Source organism: Rhizoctonia solani, chromosome 11, assembly GCF_016906535.1.
Source record: "Rhizoctonia solani chromosome 11, complete sequence".
Lineage (NCBI taxonomy): Eukaryota > Fungi > Basidiomycota > Agaricomycetes > Cantharellales > Ceratobasidiaceae > Rhizoctonia > Rhizoctonia solani.
Genome location: NC_057380.1, coordinates 1,463,217 through 1,488,256, shown reverse-complemented (window position 1 = coordinate 1,488,256; position 25,040 = coordinate 1,463,217). Strand labels below are relative to the sequence as shown.

Genomic DNA, 25,040 nt, shown 5'->3' with positions numbered 1-25,040 from the left:
AATTAATCAATTATAGATAATAGCTACATGATCTTGCAAATTTCCCCCAAATCTCTTGGTATCAACACTTGCACAAACTTATTTTAGAAAAACAAATTATTGAACTGATAAGGAGATGCTTACCCTTAAGCTTCCAAAGCGAGGGAGAGGCATTGGGAGGCCAATCAGACTGCGACATGTGAGATACAATAGCCTCGTACGAATTACCTGTTGTAGCATTGAGATTGGATAAGTATCCATCATGGTATACATATACAACATATACAGAGGCGTACCCTGGTGTTCAACAATGGCACCGGTGCTGTAGTATGTGTTGGCCACCCAAGGAGTTAACAGGGTTGACTGGAATAGAAAGGTCAGTGACTTGGTAGAACATGTTGAGAGCCCAGGTCGGATGTACCATCTACGTAACAGCGTCAGTTCAGTTCAGCGTCCAATGTAATCAGACTGACATACTTTAGTTCAACTAGCAGCTAGTGAGTAGATGTTTTGAACGGGACGTATGTGACTGGTCAACAAAAATGCCCCTCTTATATACCTATATCTTGTGTACAGTGAGAGGCGCCGGACTTGGGTGTAGGCTCACTCTTCACAATAGGATAGTTCCCATGCAGCTCAGTCTGGGCTGTAGATCGAGGATAGGTACCCCTTGTACAACGAACGCTGGTGAAAACCCTCACATCCACTACCCACATGTCAAATGGCTAGAACAAATGAATCCATATGGGAATCTTCTGGTTCCAAGTAAACGCCCATCTCCGAGCGCAAAACTGGGATATTCTATCGCCCATTTCACAACGTTGCGGAATATTGGGAGCGGTGGTGTTGTGTCACCTCTTGTGATTGGTACAGGTGGTCGAAATGCGCATGTATAAAATTTCAAGGGCTCCATGAGCCGCACTGTATTTTCTTCTACATAAGATAGCACAATGGGAAAAACTCAGCAGCTAAAATAAGGATATGTCGAGCTATGACAAGGAGGCAATGCAGCGTCTGTACATCACAAAATGCTAACAGCTTCGCTCTAGATCCACTAGGCGTTAAACTACCTAACCATGGGGTCTCATATACACCTCAAATCTTGGTTTCTCTTGGGGAAAATTAGTGATCAAGTGATCAACAGGGTAGAAATAATGTCGTGTTAGTGTAACACTGAATCCAAACACGTCCTGTGTCGGTGATGTACGCATATAATTTAATTAACTACAGTTGATGTCATATGTTCAACTATTGAAATGCGTCTGAATGATACAATGGTACCAATAGGAGGAGAAAAGAGGGGCAAATCGCCCGAGCTATGAGGCACTCCAGCTGAATTTGGAATCACTCTCGCGTGCAATACAGCACCGAAAGCACACAGAACCAAGTAATACCGGGATACTCACGGATCTTGGAGACCACGAGAGATCTCATGGACAATTCCACACTTCTTTGACTCTGGCTGGAGCCCATTACCATCTGATGAGATGTAGGCGCGTCATCGCCTTGCTATCGTGACCCTAGTTCTGCAGAAGCGCGGGCTCAAGTCGTGAATCCGTATCAATGAATATTTTATGAAGACACCATATATCGTATATGACCAACCTGGGTGTACACAACTGTAAGAAACAAGAAGTGGGATTTTTTTTGGACACATTTATTGTAATATTATGAGCACCAAGCACCACAAAGGGGCGGGTAAACTGGATTGCTTGCAGAGCAAACCTAGGTAGCCAACCGGTTCATGCTAGTACTTGATTACCCAAAATACGCTCCCCAAGATACAAGTATTACTAGAACAACAGTCCATGGTGGCTTCATGCAAGGCCTGGTTGTTATCCAGACCAACGGGTGGGTGAACGCGCGCATGATAGCCAATCGTGCATTTGCTCTAATCATATTGTTCAAACCAGACCAAACCACGAGGCCTTCATCCATCTGTACTATACTACGGAACAGCATGCAAAACAATGACAGATATCACCCCTGTCTCCACAAGTCCGCCATACTCCAAAAAAATAGACTCGAATCAGCCCACTACCGAAACGATTGAGCGATGTCTCGATGCGCAGAGCTGTCGGCGGGGGAGGGGGGGGGTTCAAATTGGGTGCATATATGCTATGAGCTGGTTGTTCAGACGCATTTACCGCGATAAGGCGATTTTGCCGGATCTATAGTTTACATCGGGGCACCAAGGGCACTCTTTTTTTTATATCACCTGTATATGTATTATGTACACGAGGGAGCGCCAGTCAGATTCAGGCGCAAGTTTACTCTCCACGATAAGATGGGTCAGTTCAGTGGCTATCAATAGCCTTATTTGAGAACACAACGAGCGCCGTAAAAAAACCCAGAACTCCAACTTTGCCCATCAATTGGAGCAAAGGAATCTAGAGTAGCAGGTTCTTATCCTTACAGTGCCCGGTGCAATACACAACACACGCGCGGTCCACTTTTCATTCCACACCTCAAAAAAATCCATCACCATTCAAAACTTTATCTATTCAATGCAATTGAGATAACAAAAAACGAACAAAGATATCCAAAAAAAAAACGAAAGAAAAAAGTGAACCCAAACTCAGACCTCCCCATCACTCGTATTACTATCGCTCTCGTCCTGGCCCCACACCGCAAACGCCCTCCGATCGGGCGGAGCGGTGTTTGGCGCGCGGTCGCGATGGTGCTCGCGATGGGACCGGGACGAATGCGGGTAATGCGGCGAGTGGTGGTGGTGGTGGATCCCCGCGCTGTGCGGTCGACCGTCTTGCTCGATGCTCGCGTGGTACGCTTGGGATTGGGATTGGGATTGGGGTTGGGATTGGGGGGCATACTGCGGTGCATGTGAATTTGAGTTTGAATGAGAGTGGGAATGGGAATGGGTGTCTCCCGGGCGAGGAGTTTTAGCGTCCGGATTCGCGTCCTGGGATCTTGAAGTCGGACCATCTTGAGGTCTCGGTGCTCCCTGATACGTCGGAGCGCCCTCGACCGTGTGTCTGAAATGGACCTTGGGCGGATGAGGGTGCGGGACACGGAACCGGTCGGGCGAGTCGTAGCCCGACTTGTTTGTAAAGTGCGACTCGACAATGTTGTCCCTGTTGATCGCACGGGCTGCGACAGCTGCTAAACCTTTCCCTCTTCCTTCTGGTTCTGGTTCTGGTACAGAAGGGGCGTTGTTACCGTTGTGGTTGCTGTTGTTGTTGTTGTTGGCGGTGGTAGTGACAGCAGCCTCGGGACTCGAATCATCAATATCATATTTCTCCTCTTCTTCTTCCTCTTCTTCCTCCCCCTCATCTCCCTTTCTTAACAGCTTGGGCCCGGGACTGAGAAGAAGCCGAGGGGGCGTCTTCTTCAACCATGACAAACGACTTTTGGCGCTCGCGCTCGTTCCATTTAAACGTGCGCGAAATGGAATGGAACCAGTCGGTCGACTGTTTATCGTTGCACACGGTCGGGAACGGGTACTTCGAGGCGGTCACTTTTATATGGTCGCCGGCTACAATCCAAACCGATCTATGTTAGTAAAGTTGCGTAATAAAAAATGGAATGGAGAGGAAATAAAAAAAAAAAAATAAAATAAGAGTGGAATGTGGGAGGAAAGGGAGCACAGTACGTTTGAGTTCGACCCGGCCTCGACCGTCAAAGCTGGCCCAAGCGGTGCTTCTCGAGTTGTAGGGCACACAGACGCGCAGTTCCATGCTGTCTGGTAAAAGCATCGGACGGAAGGATAGAGTGTGAGGGCAGATGGGTGTTATGAGGATCGCCGGGATTTCGGGTGGACGAGCGACCCGCCTGCGGATACTACGATGGCGGATGTCAAGTTATGGAATCGGCTAGGAGGAACAAGACACACCGAGTATGCGGTGGATCCGGTAGGTGTGGAAACCGTCAACCGTCTCCTTGGACAGTCGTCATATGATGCTCGTCGCCTATCCGTTGTCAATACGCGCACAACCAACCAAATGTGCAGGAGACCCACCAAACAACTCGAGCATCGAGACATACGGACTCGGGCCACGATCGATGACAAGATCGTTCAAGACCTCAAACGTCTCGACGGGCCGGGTCGTAAGACACATGATCTCCTTGTCCTTGCCGCCAGCGGTGGGCCCGCTCCCGCCGTAGCCGGCCTCGAGAGCTTCCCAGCCTCCACCCTTTTCCAAACTCTTCATTAATATCTCGCCCGTCTCGGCGCGCTTGACGGCTTTGCGGGACCGACATTCGTCCGGGTTGACGGACCGGTAGACGGTGCAACTAAATCGCATGCGAAGGTTGACGCGGATCCATTATCGATTGCGCCGTCCATGACGGCTTTATAATCCGCGAAATCAAAGTTTGTGAGGAAACCGAGGGAGCCGAGTGCGAACGGGAGAATGGGCGGGACGATGCGCTGGAAGAGCCAAGAGGCAAAGAGGACGGTTCCGTCTCCGCCGAGAGTGACGACGAAATCGAACAAGTGGGGAGAGCGAATGCACATGTCGGATGTCCAGTAGCGCAGTTGGCCTTCGGAGGGTGGGAGGGAGAGGTTATCGGTAGACGAGTTGCGGGATGACATGGCCGTCATTCGGAGGGAAGAGACCGAGCCTGCATGGTGGGATGAGGCAAGAGAGGTCGATGAGGAAGAACGACGGCGTGGTTGTCGGATAGGCACGAATAATTCGGGATAATCTCGCTCTAGTCCGGCAGCGTCGAATCGCTTCGAGTTGCGGAGCTGCGAGTCGACGTATCTGCTTGGTGTTAGTCCGAGTCAGGTGGGTCATGTAGACACATACACGACCAGACCACGTCCATCTTCTCGTTCTTTCGTCATGAGCATCAGAGCCAGTTCTCGCGTCAATTTGCTAAGTCTATTGTCCCGGGCCTTGGTGATGATCAGGACATTGTTGATCTTGCTGTGGACCCTCGCTCGGCCTGAACATCATTAGCCCCAATTGAATCGTGATAGAGACCCGCGACGACTCACCAAGCTGCTTACTCATCTCTCTGACCCCGACCGCAGTCTCGGCCAACTGCCTAGTAAGACTGCTCGAGTACTCTTCCTCTTCCTCGTCGTCATAGTCCGGCTCGCTGCTCGATCCAGACACGGGGGGAGACGGCATGGGATGGGGTAGGTGTGGTTGTGGTTGCTGCTTGAGCCAATCAGAGAGCGACGCGCCCTTGTCGAGCAACGAATGGACAAAACACGGCGACTTGAGTGCACCCTGGATCGCTTTCCCCACCGGACCTGGTAACGGCAACGACGATGATTTTCCAACCGGAAGCGGCGACGATTTGAGGTTTGGAGTGCTATTGTGGTCGTCTTGTTCGACCTCGACCTGGATCTCGGGATGCGCTTCCGCTGTCGATGTGAATTGCAGTTGGCTCGGGCGGCGCCCTGCCATCGGCTGTGATTGGGCCGCGGGTGCAGGCGGCATAGGAGTCGTCGGAGGTGTGGAGAACGTTTCGGTATCGGGTGTCATTTTCTATTTCGATGACGTGTGGTGTTTACTCTATACGATCGAGAGAGAGGAGGGAGGAGGATTCCTAGGCTCAGCCTATGGTAATGATCGAGATACGGGACCAAAAAAATACTCCAATCCCCCCTATATCTATATACCGTTCTCTCTTTGATTTCAGAGCTCGGCAGTTGCGCTCTAGTCTTACTTTTTTCCCTCTATGCCGGTCACAACGTGTTTTTTTTTCTTTGAGTTCCATGTATAGATAGGCACAGCGAAGATGGGATTACTACGTGCTTGCATAAGTCGACCACCCTCCTGCCCCCTCGATACGATTCCACACTTGGCGACAGAAGCATGCGTCGTCGGCACTGTGTTACTCATCTACAGTAGTCTGTGCCTTGCCGAGAAGAAATGACAAACCGGTCGTAATGTTAATGCTTATCATGCCACAGTTACGGCCACTCGTTCTCACTGCTACAGTAGCATCGCTTCAGGGCCGTCCAAAACATCACAGGGAGAAGGGACGATTTTGCCCTGTATGCACTCGAGCGGATAATTGAGACCGAGGGATCAACCCAAATCACCGATTCCGGGGTCTCTGGCGAGTTCTCTCCGTGGTCCCCGGCTTGGCCTTCTTACGGCGTGTATTTGATCCTGTTATAGAGGCTGTCTATAGGTATACTTTTGCTAGACGATCGACGTGCCGCTCGTCGGTGCGATACTCAATCATAATCATCCACAACGATGGGGACATCAGTAACGTTCCCCGTCCAGGAACAAACCCGAGTGTCACTCACGCGATAAAACACGGCCACACGACTTGGACCCTCCATTTCGACGACTTTCGCGTCGCGAACTCGGTTGTAATTTGTTGTATAGTTTGAACTCGACTTGCAACGTGCAAAGTACTATAGCAAATAGGATCGTCATGTAGTTATGGTTTATCGTTACCGGGCTCGATAATCTCGGCAGCTTTTTTCATTTTACTGGCTCTTCGTCATTTGTGACCACCAACGATGTCCAATATCATTAACAGTAGTTGGCCGAGATTCCAACGTTTCATGAGATGAAATATCAGTGCAATGTCGATTAACTATTTTAAATGTTATCCTGTAAGACGTTCTCAGCGGGAAATTCTCTACTTGGACTCGTCCCTTCTTGACCATCTGGGGTAGTCCGAAGATACTCCTGTCGAACCCGAGCTTGGCTTTTATTGCCAGGCCGGCTTTGAATAAATCTACTCAATCAGGGGGGTGATAACCGGAGCGGGATAGCTTCGAGCCGTATACCCGTAAGTAATCGTCAGTTCCGAATATTGCTTGGCCGGCTGCCGGAGTATTTACCCAGACCGGTCACTTGAGAGCCGCATAGATGCGTTGTTTTTCTTGCACTTGCCATGCTTCTAGGGCGACTTTGAACGGTAATTCGGGATTAAATGGAGCTTGCATAACTTCAACTACAAATCCCGTTCTTACATTTGTCCAACATTAAAAAATTGTTCCTAGAGCCATCATAAAAACGTATACAAGTCTCTAGTTTCCGACTGGCTATTGTGCGCCTAAAAGCACATGCATAACCGAGGTTATGGGTCGACCACACGAGAATTGGAACCTCTAGCACATAACTGGTATCGGCTATTCAATCAACGAACGGGAACAGTATACCAACTAGCTTATGTCTATTTGTTTCGGCTATGCTGGCCAGCTGCCAGTGGTTATAAATAAGCCCAGTTTTCTCCAGCTACACTATCAATTTACTCAAGCACTTTACATCTTCCAGCTCTTTTGCTCTGATCCAACAACACTCCTGTTTCATAATGAGCATGTTAGCCAAGAATACGCTCTCCACGGCGACGCGTTTTGGTCGCGCGATCACAGGCGGCCTCTCGCTAACCCATACATCAGCTTTCACAGTGGCGTACTTCCATTATGCAAATTTCGAAGGCGCGAAGAGGCTGCCCGACTATATTAAAACTCATCCCCTGTTTTATCAAAATCTTGAGAAGAGATAAAAGAGGGTAAAGCGTTTGTGCAAGTCAAGATTGGTGGTAGCGATCAAGTTGATAAACATGGATTCCCGGCTCCCGAGAAGCGCGAGGACGATTATTATGCTGTCAGTGCCACCAAAGATGGTTGGGGTCCAGAAACCTCGTAATGTCTTCAACTATCCATTCGGCCCCTTACTTACACTCTTGTTTTATAGTTGCTTTTCTAACATATTTGCACCCATGTCCATGGAGTCTGATCTGAGGGATACAGTATTTGGAGGTGTCAGCGATAACATCCTACTCAAACCTGGTATGTTGACCCCTCATTAACTGGGTGGATAATATATTTATGCCAAGGACTAATTCTTCCTCTTTTCAAGGTACGAGGGAGACCTTTATCCTCTGCACCTCGGGTATAGACCAAGATGTCTTCCTCGAGCGCCTAGCTAAAGTAGGCCAGAAGTACCGGGGAATAGACTTCGTGAAGCAGGGTGTTAAGGCCGAGGAAATCCTAGGAGAACTCAGGAGTGTCATTTCTGACTTGTTAGGAGAATTTATTTCGGCAAAGATTATCACCGAAGACTATCGTGCCGACCGCATGAAGAAGTTCGATGAACAAGCTGGGAAAATGACCAATGTCATCGAGTCAACCGGAAGGAGTGGATAGACCTGGCCAATGGCAAACTGACAAACGATGAGAAGCTGTCGTGGAAGACGCTCATGTTCAAGCAAACAGGATACACCGCTATTGGTAATGGCGTCAATATTGATTTGTAGGCATAGTTGCTGGGCGTGCAAGCAATGTATGCTATCGGTTCGATTAGCTCAAGTTTCCCTCAAATGTAACGAGTTTGAATATGCTCAATTACTAAGCCTCGTTCAAGTTCTAATCATTTGAAAGATACGACGGTCACAATTTACGAATCATCCTACCAGCCATGGGTACGACAAGGACATGCTCGGTTAGCTGATCGTCGGACTGCGCAAATCTTGCCCTTGAGTCCTTATGTCAGGTGCAGAATATCCCTGGGTACAAACGGTACACCCTATTACTTGACACGAAGCACGCATATACCTATAGTAACGGTCAAGTACAATCATGCGCTCCTTAGGGAAATTTGAATTGTCTTTGGTGGGTGCTACACGGGTGCTCTGATCACTTTATTTAATAACAAAAAGGAAAGTACTATATTCTCGGTCAATATTTGCTTATTTAATTGATAATTATTGAGGCCCGCTGTGGTTTAACTACAGGGTAATGAAGAAGGGGACTTGGAGTGATAGCTAGAAATGGGTACTTTAATGAATCCGGGCTCAAAATGTTGGTAAACAGGACCGCTTGTTGGATAGAATTCCCGGTATTCAAACTAATTAAATGAGCTTTTATGACCCTTAGCTCCTCCTGGCTAGGATAAGCGACAGTGTGGTTTCGCTGTTCGTGGACGGTGTATTGTGATTGCCCGAGCCTCTCATGTCACGTGACATATTCTAGGTGCCATCCTGGATCCCAAACGAAGATTTTAGGCCCGCAACTGTGCTTCAATAAACATCGCTGTCTAGTTTTGCATTGAGAAACCCCCCGCCACTACCCTATATGTACATATAATTATCCGGGTTTCCCTATATAAGGCAGTTTTTAGCTAAAAATTTATGTGTATGCGGTGCATCGATCTTGATCGAGCCCCACGCCACACGGGTCTAAGCGCTCGCCAAGCTAATTCGTGTTCCTTGCGCCCTAATCTCCTCTAGCCCAATAGCAGGCTGTGCGGACGCTGCCATTATGAGACAATCAATTCGGTTTACGGCTTCTGCCCGTGAATATAACTAGACGTTCAATGAGAAGAGTTCCGTACTCTCTCCCCTTTCTGGGATAAGCCACCACCACTCACTCCCCAGGCCAAGAGAAATTGAACTTGAAGTACAGAAATGAGATTTCATAAGACGTTGGGCGCTGCTCTTCTCTTTTCGTTCCCTATCTCTTCAACGGCACAGACGGTAGCGGAGCTCAGTACCCAGCTCACGACGGCAGCACTCAAAATCCGAGATGCTATATCGCCAACATGCAGCTCCCTCGCGGATTGTCGGACATTCAACGATGAAGTGGTACGCATTCATCTTCTCCCTCTAAGTCTATACGAGCTAAATCGTTCTCATTATCCAGGTACCCAGATGCCAAAGACTCCAAGGGGATGCTGGGTGCTGGTGCGGGAACCACAATCCGCTACACGTAAGTTCAACAAAGGGATTGACTGGTGCCTGGTTTTTTGGACCCGCGCTAACGATAGCCCGTTTTGTTCTAGAACTGTGCAATCTGTATGTCTAGCCCATCGGATACTACAACGACTCCAGATCAAATGGCAGCAGCTCTCGGTGGTCACACGGGTAGGTCCAGCGCTTAGTCAGTGGGATATTTGTTTTAAACAATTTGTCTATAGATTACCACACGGCCTGCAATGCGTTTGAAAAGTTGCTGAACAGCACATCCTCGGCCGTTAGTGGGACGGGTACTGCCACCCCGGGTCCCTCGGCATCGGCATCAAGCGATAGCGGTTCCAAAGCGCCCATCGGTGCTATCGTCGGTGGTGGTACGTATCACCTCACTTATCGTTCAAATCCCATCAAACTTATAATTCTCTGCAGTTGTTGGCGGAGTTGTTGCACTCATCATTGCTATACTTGTCCTTGTATTGTGGAGGCGTAACCGCAAGAGAGAGACTGTTGGGCCATCCAGCGTATCGCTCTTCTCGGGCGATAGGACAACCATGGTAGAGCAACAAGCTCGCCCTTATTCCGGTTACAGCCATCCACAAGGAACTTTTGGTCATCACGACAGTTCATTCGGTGCTCCCAATTATGCCGCCGCAACCGTGCCATACCAGGGTAACGGTATGAATTCCCCGGGAGTACCTTCCGGTGGTTTGAAAGGCGATGGCTCCTACAATAAACACCCAGAGCCAATGTCAACTCCTTACTAATTTCACGATCAGAAGTGCAATTATTCTGACGATCCTTTGGTCTTGTTCACGATTCTATTTTCTTGGGAAGGACTTTTTTCATCATGTATTGTGTTTTACAGATCCTTTGCATGTTTGTTTAATATATTTAACGTACAACTATCTCCGTGGGGTCTGATGTTCACCCAGAAATGGCCAGCCCATCCTTGTCCGGGATCGAGAGTTCCCTAACTCAAAAATGGCCTCACTCCGATGCGCACGCTGATGCGGGGTACTGAATGAGATCGGCACGAGACGCATGCTGCAAGAAGTAAGACGAAGCACTGATATGTGTGGCGGGTCACATGTGTTTATGAGAGTTTGGTAGATGTCAGTGTGGATGTATGCGCGGTCCCCAACCGAACTATGGGTTCTGGCCTGCCTTTTCTTTTGAAAGGTTTGCCTATTGGTTCTCTCACTATAGTTTTAGGACCGACGCGGACGGCTAAACATCCAAATACAAATACATTTATGACTAACAACGGAAGAATACACCAGGGGAAGAAAACATCGATGAGCCAACAAATCCGACTCCAACACGCCTGGAGACTAGCGAAAAGCAATCTGGTAGAATAGTACGGCAATGTTCGTGTATAGTAAGGTTGTGTTTTGCGGTGGTCGAACGATGTCGATTACTGAACCAGCTCACACGAAACGAAAGTCGAAGACATCCTAAAGTGATAAATAAACATGGTTAAATCTAGCAAACCGAGACAGTTGTCGCTCAGAAGGTCGTCAGTTGACACTGCCGAAGTCGGGTCGGTATTGTTGGTTGTTTTGGGGGTTTTAGGGACAGCAGAAACAGTGATGCGTGACTATCTAGAAAGGTAAGACTGAAGAGAAATAGTGAGAAAGCAGCAAGTGTCGAAGGGGAGAAACGACCGAATAAAGCGACTCGGTAGCTGGAGGTGTCGGAAGTTACGAATTCGAAACCATTTCGACGGCGCCACATTCAATACAATGACTCCAGAGGCTGCGGCGCCCATCGAGACCAGGATGCGAGGCCAGACGGAGGCGGGGATCTGCGAGCAATTGGCGCTAGAAGCAGCAGCGTCCAGGGGCAATCCAATAATGTCAGCACGTGGTCACCAATAGACGCGAGGAATGATCCTCGTCTAGGAACCCAGCAGTAAAGAGACCCACCCATGGTGAACAAAATCGCTAGCAATAGTTTGAGGTTGCATCAGACCGACGGTCGAGTCGGAGCGGTTCGAGGCTTGCTTCCTGGGGTCAAATCCAGGGTCGGAATCCATCATGTCGGCGTCTCCGGAGGTCGGGAACGGATACAGGTCGAAATGAGGATAGGCGGCTGGCCGAACATGGGTCAACATGCACCACGTCACGAGCCGAAATGAAACTCACGAGAGTTGTGCGAAGAGGCAGTGGTAGCAAGAGAGGCAAGTGAGGGGGCAGGGGATGGTGCATTGTCACCTGCCATATCGACATCCTCAGTAACCATAGGCTCAGCAATGGGCGCCACCTTGGTATGCTGTTCGATCCCAGATGAATAACGGTCCAGACATAGCGAGGGAGTGCGGAGAAAGTACCTTGACGGATATGTAGGTCTCACGAGCGAGCTCTTCAGCGTCGTCGAACTTGCGTTTGCTATTGAAGGCCATGACGAGGTGTAGAAGAGCTGAAATGAGGCGACGTCCGAGAAAGAGCTAGCTAAGAGCAGCAATGGTGGATGGGCGGGTGGGTTATAATGAGCAAGTGTATGCGCGTGCTAGCCAGAGAGCTAGGGGAATAAACACTTCAAGGGGTGGTGGGGAAGCTGAAGGGCGGCAGCCTAACCAGGTGTTGGGTTTTATAATTCGCAGTCAGCTTAGCGCCGTCTCACACGAATCCTGGGTTATGACCGCCCAAACTCCATTCCGCGGTGCAGCAACTGAAGAATTTCACTCATAAATCCCGAGCCGAAACCGAAGGTACTTTCAGGAAACTGTCCCATTGTGTTACATCAATCCGAAATGAATTTTGGGGTGTTAGGTCACGTGCTCGTTTTCAATACACCACTTGCTTGGTCTTGACAAACTAACTCAAACACTACCGTGTGAGCGATCCTGGAGTCTCCGAGCAATATCGGAGTCTTCGGGAAATCACGTGACTAAGGCTGGACCGGTGTGATCAAATTTTCAGCCCGGTGCAGGTTTACGTTATACGCTGTGTACATTTAGTTGTAAGCCTGCCGCTGTTGTCAGCGTAACTTCTACGGCTATTCTTGTCTGCGGAGCTTTAGACTTCGGCTGCTTCCACTCGACATTGTGTGCGATCCAAGGTCCCTCTCGGTGACAACCCGCAATCTTCAACAACAAATTATATTATCTTCGAACACGGGTGTTATCTACGCAAACTAAATGAGGTAAGTGTTAGATACCGAGGGTTCGAGACTTGGTTCCGCTTTTGGAGATGTAGATGGCGTAATACAGTCCAGTGATCTTCAGGGCCTTTGTTACAGTACTCGCATTGGAATTGAATACCAACGTCCCAATCCTTATAAATAGGAGTTTAGGGCTCTTAATTATAACACCTCGCAAGGTGCCTACTTATTGCCCGTATTGAGTGTATTCTTATCTTCATCTTGCCTAGAAAACATGGCTCTATACGAGTTATTTACTCCAACGCGTAAACAAGATGACACCACTCAAATACCAAACACGTTTGTACCACACCACGTAAGGATGTTGCACTCGGCAGTCGTAGATTTCTTTTGACCACTTGGGATTTCCTCATCGGTTACGTCACATGCTGCGTCTTGGACACAGCATTCGTGTACCACACGCGTCCTATCGCGGAGACTGGAGTTACGCCTGAATTCGATTTAGCTCCTCCGGTTGGGATTCGAGGGTATAAAAGGAGGCCTTGGTGAACGCGTATCCTCATCTCATCCACAACATCCACTCCAACACTTACTAGCTAATTCTACAAACAAAGTGAGTTGCCCTAGTTCCTATTGTGCAGTCTGTACTGATTCCCGCACATAGATGGTGCATCATGATCTCATTATCGATGCCCTCAACCAAGGTTATTAACTATTTTGGAGCAGGTTAACCCTTGGCAACCCGGTGTCGATTACAACCATGGGGACTGTGTTGAATATAAAGGTACGCGTCAACGTTATCCGTGTTAATTGGTTTCCGAGTTTAACGCCATTCCGATAGGTGCTACGTATAGGATCATCCAGCCACACTTCTCGCAAGGTGACTGGACTCCTGATGTGACCCCTGCGCTCTGGGGACGTGAATACGGAGCTGGTAAGTATCAATTGATCGATTTAATGGCCAACAATATTCTAATTATGGTATATTGAAGCCCCTACCCAACCACCGCAGCAGAGTTACAATCAACCACCGCCCGAGCAGCGTCCTTGGGATCAGCATGATCAGACCAAGGTTGAGTTGGCGAAGAGGAAAAGCAAAAGAATTGGTACGATCTTGACCCTGAGCGTCGCAAGCAGCTCGAGGCAAGTAGAATTAAACCAAAAGCCTGCAGCTGTGCACTAATGGCGAACAGATCGGAGGCGGCCTTCTTGCCGGTGCGGCCCTTCTCGGTGGTGGCTTCCTGGCTTACAAGAAGCACAAGGAGAACGAGGAGGATAAGAAGGCTCTGGCCTGGGGCTTACAGGTTAGTAATAGTACGCTCTACGCCGATCAGTATATGTACTAATTGATTTGCGTCTGGATAGAACTGGATGACCGACGCCCAAAGGCGTTCACAGAGTTTCTATCAGGGCGGTTACTCGTATGACGCTTCGTTACCTCTAGATTATCGCGTGCTGATTGTGCGACTACTAGCGGCAAACCTACTTGGGTTTTGACCAAAGGCAACCGAATTCCTCAAGGCGCCTTCCAAGCCGGACAGGAATCCGATGGTACCCACTATACGTCGGTCGCACTTTCTTCGAGGGGGGAATTCGTAAGTTCTCACGAATCGATTCGGCCCCGGATATTAACCTATATATGGCATAGATCCCGGTAAAGTTAGCCCCAACTTCCAGAAAGGATGTATTATTGGGTATGGCGGTGATGAGATTGAGGTATGAAATTGTTCAGGTTTGGCCAGTGGATGCATTTATTGACTCGAGCATATAGGTCGAAGACTATGAGATCTTGATAGCCGACCACGATCTGTCCATTGGGCCGAGGCAAGTGGTACATGTAATCCACAATATCTAGGTGCACAGCCCGTTGAGGGTGGGCGTGAGCAGAATGGACCGCTCTATATTGTTCAAGCCCCATACAAGGAAGGAACTCACCCTGGCAAGACAGGACCGCATCTCCAGGGAGCGGATATTACTTACGGTGGAAAGGAAAAGGTGCAGTCACTATGAAGATTTGGAGAACTTGCAACTGACTTTCTTTTAAACAGATTGTTAATAACTACCGAATCCTCGTGTACAACTACTAATTCGTCAAGGGCTCCTTGGCTATGAGCAAATTAATGTATATTAACGACTAAGAAAGAATAGTGATCCAAATTATCCATGCTTTGTATTTATGATGATGGCCTTTGGATATTATAGAAGGATTCTGCATCAGCTGGCCATAGACTTACCGAATCCACCAAGCCCACCAAGCATCAATAGGTTACGGGTATTTACCAAGGAAGCTGAATTATTGTCTCACGATGTTTAGGTAAGTTTGCACGATACTGGAACCTCATTCCCATGTGTATATACTAAAATTAGCCGAATACTACCATTGGGTCTAGATCAGGATTCGGCAACTTTAAACCGACGACAAATAGTAGTGTTTATAGGACTGATTAGTACCACTGTGAATAAATCGCTATGTTTATAAAAACCACGTGGTCGAATTACGGATTTGCCATCTATCAAGTTTAAAATAGAGATATTTTTGAAGATGGTTTCTTATTCCATTGTTGGCTAAAGACGTTGCAGTGATATGTGTATTCGTGAGTCGGTCAATTCAATCTATTGTGGCCGGGTCCTGATAATTACAACGTAGCACTAAATTAGTGTCAAGGTAACTGAGAGGTCCAAAGGAGGGGAAGAGTGGTCAATTGATGAGGTTCATATAAGAAAAGTATCCATCGGGGTGTCATGATGTTATACTCCTGGTAGTATTCGCTCTGGAGTTTGCTACAAATCGAAGTGGATAGCCGACTAATGGTACTGATGTAAAACTTAAGGCCCGGTACTTGCCACAAATAAAGATTTGAGGCGTCAACGGATCAGCAAGTCGAAAGCTGATGGAGAAGGCGAAACACGAGCAATATTTCCAGGTAGATTATGCCAGTAGATGTATTGGCAATGCAAACAAGTATAGAGATCACTGTGGATTACTACAGGCGCATATAACATTGAGAAGTAGATATACGAAGCTAGTCACCCTAAGGTAATCAGAACTTGCAGCTGTACGAATATTTCTGGTAAGTGAATGGCAACGACAGTAGAGAGAGAAGCGTGCCCACCTGGCGTTGGCCGTGTTCTTGGTCAGCGTCGTCGGCTCGTCGCCCTTGTTGTTGCCCTGGAACGTGTCGCACACCGATGTCAGGCTGGTGTACGAGTTCGTCTTGGTCGATCGTCGCTACGTCTCCGAAGTTCGAGTTCACGCCTGCAAGCAACTTGCCGTTGCGAGCGATGATGTTGCTGATCTGCACCTGGCGCTTGACCTGGGTGCCACAGTTGCCGCACGAGCGGTAGAGCTTGCCGAAGTCCTGGACGCAGTACGAGTCGATCTTGACGAGACCTGGGCGGAAATGGTAAGGCGGCTGAAATTTGAGCTAGACACAACTCACCTCCGCCGTTGTGTGGACGACCTTGTCGGACGCACTCTTAGCGCCTCCGCCGGTGATGGTGGAGGTGCCGGAGCTCTGCCTGATGGTGATGGCGTCCTCGCACACGTCCTCGAACCAGACGTTGCGGATGGTGCAAGGGCCCTGGCAGTGCACACCCTCGTTCTGGTCCACCGATCACGGCGTTACTGCGGGTATATGCGTCAGTACATTATATACAGCCAGCTTGAATGGAGCAGCGACTGCGACTTACGCAAGAGTAGCGCCGGACTCGAGGATGAACGGCGTCCTTGGTGCCGCCCTCCTTCTGACCGCCACTTGACACCACGGCCGTAGCGGAGGTTCTTGCCTGCGAATCGACGCATATAAGTATATGTGAAGTAAGTGGTACATCTGAGATTACCATCAAAGGTCTCGCCAGCCTTGATGGTGCGAGCTGCGGACAGCTTGACGTTGGTGGACACGGATGGGTTGGGGAACGAGCAGCTGGCCGCGCGCTTCTCCGAAGGAGCGGCAAGCGCAGTCTGAGCGAACATGCCGGCGACGATGGCAAGGTAGCGAGCGAGAGCTGAACCATGATGGTGTAGGTAGTAGTAGGCTAACGAGGGCTGGTAGTAGAGTAAGTCTGAGCTGAAGATGCTCAGCACTCCTCCCGCCTTTCCTTTTATACATAACTACATCCCGTGCCTTGGACTCTCGTGTTGGCACAGCGACTACAGCTGTCTATGGCCACTCACTACATGTGATTCGGTATTCGCTTAGTGCTCGTATAAGGTTACCTTGCTCTGCGTGTCTTCTGTCGGTCATTATGCCAAGCCAGGTTTGACGTGTCGTCTTTCATATTATAATCGTATTTGCTCACCCGCCCGGCCAAAGAGTCGCTAGGCACATACCCGTGTGAATCAACTAGTGGAGACAACTATGTCAGTATTTGATCACACCGTCAAATGCATATGATAGCCGAGTATGGATCGATTGCCCAAGTGCCAACACTAATTAACCATGTAGTTGTATAAGCTTCATATGACACACTTTAATGAAAATTATGCTCATGAGCTGGCTAGACCTCAGCACGGGGTTTATCTCGTGAAAATTAATTGCAAAAACTAAAGCAAGCAACGAGGCTAGGTACAATGACAACCAAGCCAGGTATAATGACGGCCAAGCTAGGTATAACCAAGAAGCTGACATGACATGGTGTAGCCGCACAAAACAAAATAAAGTGACAAAAGACCGGCTCAGATGACTCTGGCTGTGGTCAAGGTGACTCGGCTTCGTGTACTCTCAGAGTGTACGATGAAAGAGCCAGAACATCAAATGATGAAGAAATACCGAATCACCGTAGTGGTGGCCATAGACAGCTGGTAGTCGCTGTGCCAACACGAGAGTCCAAGGCACGGGATGTAGTTATGTATAAAAGGAAAGCGGCGGGAGGAGTGCTGAGCATCTTCAGCTCAGACTTACTCTACTACCAGCCCTCGTTAGCCTACTACTACCTACACCATCATGGTTCAGCTCTCGCTCGCTACCTTTGCCATCGTCGCCGGCATGTTCGCTCAGACTGCGCTTGCGCTCCTTCGGAGAAGCGCGCGGCCAGCTGCTCGTTCCCCAACCCATCCGTGTCCACCAACGTCAAGCTGTCCGCAGCTCGCACCATCAAGGCTGGCGAGACCTTTGATGGTAAATCTCAGATGTACCAGCTTACTTCACATATACTTATATGCGTCGATTCGCAGGCAAGAACCTCCGCTACGGCCGTGGTGTCAAGTGTGGCGGTCAGAAGGAGGGCGGCACCAAGGACGCTGTCTTCATCCTCGAGTCCGGCGCTACTCTTGCGTAAGTCGCAGTCGCTGCTCCATTCAAGCTGGCTGTATATATATGTACTGACGCATATACCCGCAGTAACGCCGTGATCGGTACGGACCAGAACGAGGGTGTGCACTGCCAGGGCCCTTGCACCATCCGCAACGTCTGGTTCGAGGACGTGTGCGAGGACGCCATCACCATCAGGCAGAGCTCCGGCACCTCCACCATCACCGGTGGAGGCGCTAAGAGTGCGTCCGACAAGGTCGTCCAGCACAACGGCGGAGGTGAGTTGTGTTCATAGCCTCAAACTTCAGCTCGTCTTACCATTTCCGCCCAGGTCTCGTCAAGATCGACTCGTACTGCGTCCAGGACTTCGGCAAGCTCTACCGCTCGTGCGGCAACTGTGGCACCCAGGTCAAGCGCCAGGTGCAGATCAGCAACATCATCGCTCGCAACGGCAAGTTGCTTGCAGGCGTGAACTCGAACTTCGGAGACGTAGCGACGATCGACCAAGACGAACTCGTACACCAGCCTGACATCGGTGTGCGACACGTTCCAGGGCAACAACAAGGGCGACGAGCCGACGACGCTGACCAAGAACACGGCCAACGCCAGGTGGGCACGCTTCTCTCTCTACTGTCGTTGCCATTCACTTACCAGAATATTCGTACAGCTGCAAGTTCTGATTACCTTAGGGTGACTAGCTTCGTATATCTACTTCTCAATGTTATATGCGTCTGTAGTAATCCATCTTATCTTCTACTCGATTAAACTCATCATAACAACGCAATCAAAAATACTACAATGTTGGTACATATAGCGAACACCAGACAGCTTGTACTTGGTGCCCATAAGCTTATATCGAGGGCAGACATAATCGCTTACCCCTCCTTCAACCGGCGGGGAACTATTACTCCTCATCCCAGAGAGTGATTTTTGGCGAAATATAAAAAGCTTCTCCGGCCTCAAATTAAACCTCGCGCCCTGGCCTCATGAACCAACACGAATGACTGTATTACCAACAAAAGATCTAAAACAGAAAATAAATGGCTTCAAAGCCAACTAGATCTACAAGTTTATCCGACTTAATTTTTAAGTCGGTGGTCGAACATAAATCTGAGCGACTAAAACACTGCATCCCACCAACATCGAGACGAAGATCAAAGCAAGATTCAACTTGGCAAATTCCGAGCGTTTCACGATAATGCCCTTTTGGCGCAAGATGTCTCGCCAGAGCAGGCCCGCCAGGACGCAGAGAATACGGTGGAAAAGGCGCCATAATTGGAGCCAATGGCAAGCGCATAGATGGCTCCATGACGAGACCGAGGTGATGGGTCATGACTCGGATCCAGACTTGTATAACACGGGCAAGCAAAATGGTCGCTCCAATGTTGGTACCGCATAGCTTTTGGTGTGATTAGATGGACGCAGTTTGTACGGCAGATAAACTTACATTGCATAGACAGACGGAAACGAAACCCATTCCTCCAACAACTCCTAGTAATCCGGCAGCCCGCGCCCAAGCGGCCCACCATCCTGCAAAACTGCAATCCAGCCAGTTGAGGCAAGACCTTGAACAAGTATGAACATTGCAAAGGCGAAAGGAAGCAAAGGGTAAGGCAGCCGCGGAGTGTCGTGAGGGGGGTAGGAAATCGTCGAGCCAGCTTGAATGATAATGTCGATTCTGGTGTCGTAGGCTCGTGTGGAATTTTGGGCACTGATCCATTGGAAATCCTACGAGTCGCTTCCGACGGGAATCTAGCCAGCTCGATGTTGTCATTTTCTTTGGGAGTCTCCCAACGTCGCTAGGTATCGGGCCACCAGAGTGATGCGGCTCAATTGGTGAACTCGGGTTGGATTTGGATTTGACCTCGGCCTTTCGCCGATGAGAATTGATGTCGTGCAAAACATCACGAATAAACATGATAATCGCCGCAGGTACCGTTATCATCCAGACTTCGACGTGTAATCCACCAGCACTAGTTCCAACGAGAACCATGAGCGTTGTGAGCATCAGAGAAGATCCAAATATCGCCCCGTGGCTATCTACCAAGGCAGCTTTTGGATCAAGATCTTGCGCATAGATGGATACCGGGATCAAATCTTCTGATCGAAACAGGAACCATCGTAAAACAGGATAGACCGCGATGGCAGATGCGAACACAGGAAGTACCAGATTAGCCGTGAAGACCAAGAACGAGATCTCGAAGCCGCCGGCAACGACAAGGTTTGTTGGGTTGGATGATACTAGGACAGCCGATGCTACTCGATAATGAATTAGTGGGTGACCATGTGAAGTGAAAAGAACCCGAACCGATGTTGCAAGCACAAAATTGTGCGAATATCCATGCTGTGGGCGGTGCTATTCCAGCTACCTTTGTGAGATATGCCAAAAACGCGGTTCCCGAAAGTATGATCGGGTCCTATGAAAAGGATGAGAGTAAAAACAAGCACAAGAATTTGATCCTCACATTTCCAACAATAACTCCAAATACGAAAAAGAATATATATAAAAATAGGTATAATCGATGTCCAGAGGAGCCCCCTTTTCGAACGACCCAAAAAGCGAGGAATCGTAAGAGCCCTGTTGCATCGAGTGCTATCGCAATGTACGCCTGCGATACGTTAGACGGTTGGCGTAGTTGCAAAAATTACACACACCAAGGATATGAACAATGCCATGATATCAAGGGGCTTAATTCCCCCTGTCCCTACTATCCCGTTTCTTACTATAGTTCCATCGATACACTGCAGCCCAGAGAAAGAAAACGCCGAACACGGGTGCTGAGACGTAATTGACCGGAAAGTAGGGGCGCGAACCTGGCTCGTTCAATGATTTTCGAAACAAGATGATTGATAGTGGTTTGTTCAAGAAACGTGGTAACGGGATTCTGAATGGAGATATAACGAGTATGTCTAAATAGATGAGAAGGATGTCATTGTATCGACGTATGGCGCTCACTGGCTAGTAGAAAAACGATAATTGTGAGAATGCTGCGCCAATTGTTCACACCGCCATCCCAATCTTGCGGCTCCGCCCGAGGTCGTAAACTATCCAATACAGCAGCTACAGAAGAAAGATCTCAGTCCACAGTGCTGTGATACGAAGGCCGTTGACTCGCCTGCCATGTGTATGTACTTTGGGTATCGAAGACAGCTGCAGACCTGGAAGTTCCAGACGTAAACGCACGTTCGAAGGCCCTGGTTTTGTGCACTTGGCAATGAGGCTATGCGAATGTCACATAGAGTAATGTTTCCTTTTACACGAAGCGACGGCGCTACCTGTTACGTAGACGCCCCACTTTGTACTTGGATGGAGCCAATTTGAGATTCTTAAGTCATACACTATTTTTAGCATCTATTTATTCATGTACTCAAACTCGTAAACCTAACACGATTGTTATGAGATGAATAACCAATACATACAGTACGTCAACTCTCGAACCATTCCAAAGAATGCTTGAATTACGGGCTTACAAATACAATCATTTTAGCCCCTTGCCTGAAGTAGACGACTTGGTCTCTCCTGCTCAAAAGTAATGGTGTTCCTCTGCAAGACTTTTGAGGTTTAGCGTACGATCTTCATTGGTACCTTTTCCGAACCCACATTTCCTGTACGAATCAATAGCAGCAACTCCGGCTATGTAGGCCCGTATTTCCTCCCTCCATTGTCGCTTTGTAAATGCGCCATCGTGCAAAGCTCCCGGGATCACCACCCGTCTCGGACCGGTTCCCAGAGGGCTTGAAAGTTCTTGATGGACTTTTGAGGCGGCGTCAAGCATTTGTTCTCCCATTTGAGATGGAACAAGCTCGTCGTTTTCTGAATTGATTATGAGGATCGAGGGAGAGCTGAGTATGACGTTTTGAAGCGCGGAGGAAGGTGCCATAGGGGGTGAAAGCGATAAACCACATTGTCGAATGGCGGAAAGCGCATCCCACTTGTCAAATACTAGCGGTCCGAGGTAATAATAAGGCAACCATTTCGAAGGATACACCGCACGAACCATAGCTGGAATTGACGTAAAAGCATTTTCGAGCACGAGTCCGCGCACACGCGATGCTAATGATGTACTTCCGGTCGGAAGAGAGCCCAGCAAGTTCACAGCAATCGAACCACCAATGGAATGTCCGTACAGGACAACCGGCGAATGAGGATATGCAGTCGAAATCCATTCGAGGACGGCGGTGTAATCTGACAAGAAGCCCGCCTCGGAAGGTGATCGCTTGGTAGATTTCCAGTATGAACGCGGCGCAACTGCGACTACCTTTACTTCTCGTTCAAAGCTGCCCATCAGCGTCTCGACCAGCAAACGGAGCTTGGGAATTCGATGAAGTGGGTTCCCGGCATTCCCTAGAGAATGGTTAGCACGAACAAAAAAAGTCTATTAGAATTGACTCGCCTTGAAGATACATAACCACCAATGGGGGCACAGTGCTTTCAGTTGCTCGAAAGCGTGAGACAATTATTCCTGACAGTTTAACACTTTTCCCGTTTTGAATGGCAATTTCGTTTACAATTATCTCCCTGTCATTGACTCGTAATTCTTCTGAGCGACTTCCGATTGGTATACCACCTAGGAGAGATGTCAGAAGACTGAGGCGTCGAGGGGTCGACGCTTACCCATATAAATTATCTTTCGTTGAAATACTACCATCATCAAGCACTTTTCGCTATAGATTTATGGCCTGTATCTGCTTGAGCAAGAGTTGTCCCACCTTGTAAATCCATAACGCAAGGGGTAACCCTACGACAGCTCCGGCAACCAGCCAAGGCGATGGCGCATTAGATGACTCTGAGACCGCGAGAAGAGCGCTAACTGGTACAGAACCATCGCCCAAGAATTTCCGTATCGACTTGAGATCAAAACTAAACGTGGGTAGTAGTGCCCTAGCCGTCGAAGAAGTCCGCGAAAGGTTATGATTACGGCGGAAACCAGAGTCGGACCGATATAACACCGTCCAGGGACGAGCCGTGGTTGGCGGCAGAGCGCTTTTCTGTGCTATCAAAACCGAGTAAAAGCGCATGTGGGTGGTGGTACTCTGCACTAGGACCCCGGCGCCACCGGGTCTGGCCGATTATCTCTTCCTATGAAGCACGGGTTCGGGCAATCATGAGAGCTGAGTCGTAGCGAATCATCTCGAAATATGTCATCGCAGAGCCCCATCTGCACGTGGCGTTCTGTCCCATGAGGCGAATATCACGGCCGGTTAGAAGGTTATATAGAGCATCCCGTGGAGGGAGAGCTCATCCCGTGTTGATGCCCGTTGAACCCGTTGGATTACGCCACATACAAGACAACTATCCTCCACACGCAGTGGCATCGACATGTTAAGCTCCCGCCCTGCGCTATATTTCAAGTCGCGTGTAACGAAACGAACGCATTTGGACCGTATCAAAAAGCCACATCAAGGAATGCGACTCGCTCCTTTGTTGCGCATCACGGTACCGCGAGCGATCCCTCTCGATGCTTAGAATGCCACATGATAGGAGCTTGGCCTCATTTTTCGGCGGCGGGGCACATGCCTCATTCCCCCTTTGGTGCGAATAATTGCATTTCATGCGGGATTGTCGCCGCGGCGAATCGAGTTTGTAAATAATTCGGCATGGGATTCCGACTCTGCCACCTGCGAGCTTGTTTACTCTCCTGTAGATCAGTTGACGTATGTATAAACCCGGATCCACCGGTTATACATTGCGGGGCACCGTAGTTGCACAGCCTATCGAATTCAAGAATGCATAATTCGTATATGGAGGGGAAGAATCCCCCTAATTAGCGATGGGTTTATTTGTGCCTGATGAACACGGTAAATCAGCCCAAATAGATCCCGACACAATAGACGAGTCTAATATCTATTGCTAGATCGGGTCTGACGTCAGATATTGAGAGAGAATGGGGGATGAGCCCGCCTTTGTATTCAAACTTTCCGAGAACGAGGCCGGCGCAGTCGCGATGGTGATCACAATTAATACATGCCCGATGTATATGTAACTATACAACTTAACCCCCACGAACAAGTCTATAGTTCACCCCCGCCCAAAACTTCCCAAACGCCCAGCCGAACACGGCGGCGTTGAACACGCAGCACCGAAAAGCAAAATCATCGCTCCGTGGGAAACTACAGCCCAAGTGATCAGAACGACACCATCTCATCTCAAGGCTCATCACCCTCCTCGAATTGGACATGTAATACCGGCCGCGCGGTGCGCTTGCTTCCCCTTGGAAAACTTTCCACGAGCCGCTCACCCGGTCCCGGGGAGGGGGGAGAGAGAGCTCGAAGAATCACGTGCGCACGATTTTTTTTTTTTTTTTTTTTTGGATTCATATTTAAGGAGCTACATGCGAAACTAGGCAAACCGCTCACAAGAAACCGAGGCCAACTACGCTAAGAGACAGAGAGAAACAAAAAAACAAGAGAGGAGAAACGGGCAAGCGAGGTAGTAAGCACGGGATGGCCGTAACGACCAGGTACAGGGGCCATAAGGGCGTGATAAGCGATGTGTCTTAAGGACGGGGGGTGGGGCGGCCGTAAGGGCGTATGGGACGGTCATAAGGACGTATGGAACTGGGCGTAAGGCCCTACAAAGGCTGAGCGGTTGCCGGCGGATCTCTACACTTTCCAATGCCCGACTTCAGTATGAACTCAGATACTGCCTCCAGTCCCGGCAGTGTTCCGAATAACTCCTCCCAGGAGCGTTCAGGTGATGCTTCAGTGATGATGTGTCTGTATTCCTCCGTATTCGGGCAGAACATGAGTAGGTGCTCGGGCGTTTGGGATGTTTCGCCACATGAGCATTGGGGGTCGATGTGCGGGTGGAAACGAGCGCTGTATGCCCCATAGACCACACGTGCGCACGAGCGAAATGAAACGCAGAGAAAGTCGTGTTCCCGAGTCGCGTTTGAAAGACACGAGCACGATGCATACAGCGAGTCATTTCCGTACGTACTGCTTCACGTATGTGGGACACTAGCGAGCAAGGATACACAAAAGAAGGTGCTCTCGGGGTCATCGTCCATCAGCCTAAAGAGCAAGCGCAGCAAACTCATGATGGCAAGAGACAAGGCAAAGAGCAGGAGAAGACAC

General features: G+C 49.1%; 9 protein-coding genes across 9 annotated transcripts; 4 read left to right on the top strand and 5 right to left on the bottom strand.

Moving 5' to 3' along the window:
- Window positions 1–2,557: 2,557 nt before the first annotated feature.
- On the bottom strand, window positions 2,558–5,435 carry RhiXN_10492 (ATP-NAD kinase; the record flags this gene model as incomplete). Its single annotated transcript, XM_043330308.1, has 7 exons — window positions 2,558–3,407; window positions 3,659–3,777; window positions 3,830–3,897; window positions 3,956–4,130; window positions 4,196–4,703; window positions 4,749–4,887; window positions 4,940–5,435. The coding sequence occupies 7 exons, from the start codon at window positions 5,433–5,435 to the stop codon at window positions 2,558–2,560; spliced, it is 2,355 nt and encodes a 784-aa protein (XP_043184405.1).
- A 1,795-nt stretch (window positions 5,436–7,230) lies between these two features.
- RhiXN_10491 (uncharacterized protein) lies at window positions 7,231–8,068 on the top strand (the record flags this gene model as incomplete). Its single annotated transcript, XM_043330307.1, has 4 exons — window positions 7,231–7,326; window positions 7,422–7,564; window positions 7,617–7,711; window positions 7,782–8,068. 4 exons carry the CDS (start codon window positions 7,231–7,233, stop codon window positions 8,066–8,068), a joined length of 621 nt encoding a protein of 206 aa, XP_043184404.1.
- A 1,259-nt stretch (window positions 8,069–9,327) lies between these two features.
- Window positions 9,328–10,376, top strand: RhiXN_10490 (SKG6 domain-containing protein; the record flags this gene model as incomplete). Its single annotated transcript, XM_043330306.1, has 5 exons — window positions 9,328–9,504; window positions 9,563–9,628; window positions 9,702–9,783; window positions 9,837–9,986; window positions 10,042–10,376. The coding sequence occupies 5 exons, from the start codon at window positions 9,328–9,330 to the stop codon at window positions 10,374–10,376; spliced, it is 810 nt and encodes a 269-aa protein (XP_043184403.1).
- A 1,133-nt stretch (window positions 10,377–11,509) lies between these two features.
- RhiXN_10489 (uncharacterized protein) lies at window positions 11,510–12,013 on the bottom strand (the record flags this gene model as incomplete). Its single annotated transcript, XM_043330305.1, has 3 exons — window positions 11,510–11,703; window positions 11,757–11,883; window positions 11,942–12,013. 3 exons carry the CDS (start codon window positions 12,011–12,013, stop codon window positions 11,510–11,512), a joined length of 393 nt encoding a protein of 130 aa, XP_043184402.1.
- Window positions 12,014–13,378: 1,365 nt separating this feature from the next.
- Window positions 13,379–14,801, top strand: RhiXN_10488 (uncharacterized protein; the record flags this gene model as incomplete). The annotated part of the gene is made up of 11 exons (XM_043330304.1): window positions 13,379–13,381; window positions 13,441–13,498; window positions 13,556–13,648; window positions 13,707–13,861; window positions 13,908–14,018; window positions 14,080–14,135; window positions 14,189–14,309; window positions 14,363–14,446; window positions 14,486–14,545; window positions 14,602–14,709; window positions 14,763–14,801. 11 exons carry the CDS (start codon window positions 13,379–13,381, stop codon window positions 14,799–14,801), a joined length of 888 nt encoding a protein of 295 aa, XP_043184401.1.
- A 954-nt stretch (window positions 14,802–15,755) lies between these two features.
- RhiXN_10487 (pectate lyase) lies at window positions 15,756–16,687 on the bottom strand (the record flags this gene model as incomplete). Its single annotated transcript, XM_043330303.1, has 5 exons — window positions 15,756–16,127; window positions 16,155–16,316; window positions 16,371–16,393; window positions 16,423–16,500; window positions 16,555–16,687. The coding sequence occupies 5 exons, from the start codon at window positions 16,685–16,687 to the stop codon at window positions 15,756–15,758; spliced, it is 768 nt and encodes a 255-aa protein (XP_043184400.1).
- An 873-nt stretch (window positions 16,688–17,560) lies between these two features.
- Window positions 17,561–18,643, top strand: RhiXN_10486 (pectate lyase; the record flags this gene model as incomplete). The annotated part of the gene is made up of 5 exons (XM_043330302.1): window positions 17,561–17,831; window positions 17,888–17,987; window positions 18,054–18,241; window positions 18,295–18,572; window positions 18,638–18,643. The coding sequence occupies 5 exons, from the start codon at window positions 17,561–17,563 to the stop codon at window positions 18,641–18,643; spliced, it is 843 nt and encodes a 280-aa protein (XP_043184399.1).
- Window positions 18,644–18,987: 344 nt separating this feature from the next.
- Window positions 18,988–20,639, bottom strand: RhiXN_10485 (uncharacterized protein; the record flags this gene model as incomplete). The annotated part of the gene is made up of 5 exons (XM_043330301.1): window positions 18,988–19,362; window positions 19,411–20,219; window positions 20,272–20,380; window positions 20,429–20,572; window positions 20,619–20,639. The coding sequence occupies 5 exons, from the start codon at window positions 20,637–20,639 to the stop codon at window positions 18,988–18,990; spliced, it is 1,458 nt and encodes a 485-aa protein (XP_043184398.1).
- An 848-nt stretch (window positions 20,640–21,487) lies between these two features.
- RhiXN_10484 (alpha/beta hydrolase family protein) lies at window positions 21,488–22,982 on the bottom strand (the record flags this gene model as incomplete). The annotated part of the gene is made up of 4 exons (XM_043330300.1): window positions 21,488–22,308; window positions 22,494–22,531; window positions 22,579–22,628; window positions 22,674–22,982. 4 exons carry the CDS (start codon window positions 22,980–22,982, stop codon window positions 21,488–21,490), a joined length of 1,218 nt encoding a protein of 405 aa, XP_043184397.1.
- Window positions 22,983–25,040: the final 2,058 nt, after the last annotated feature.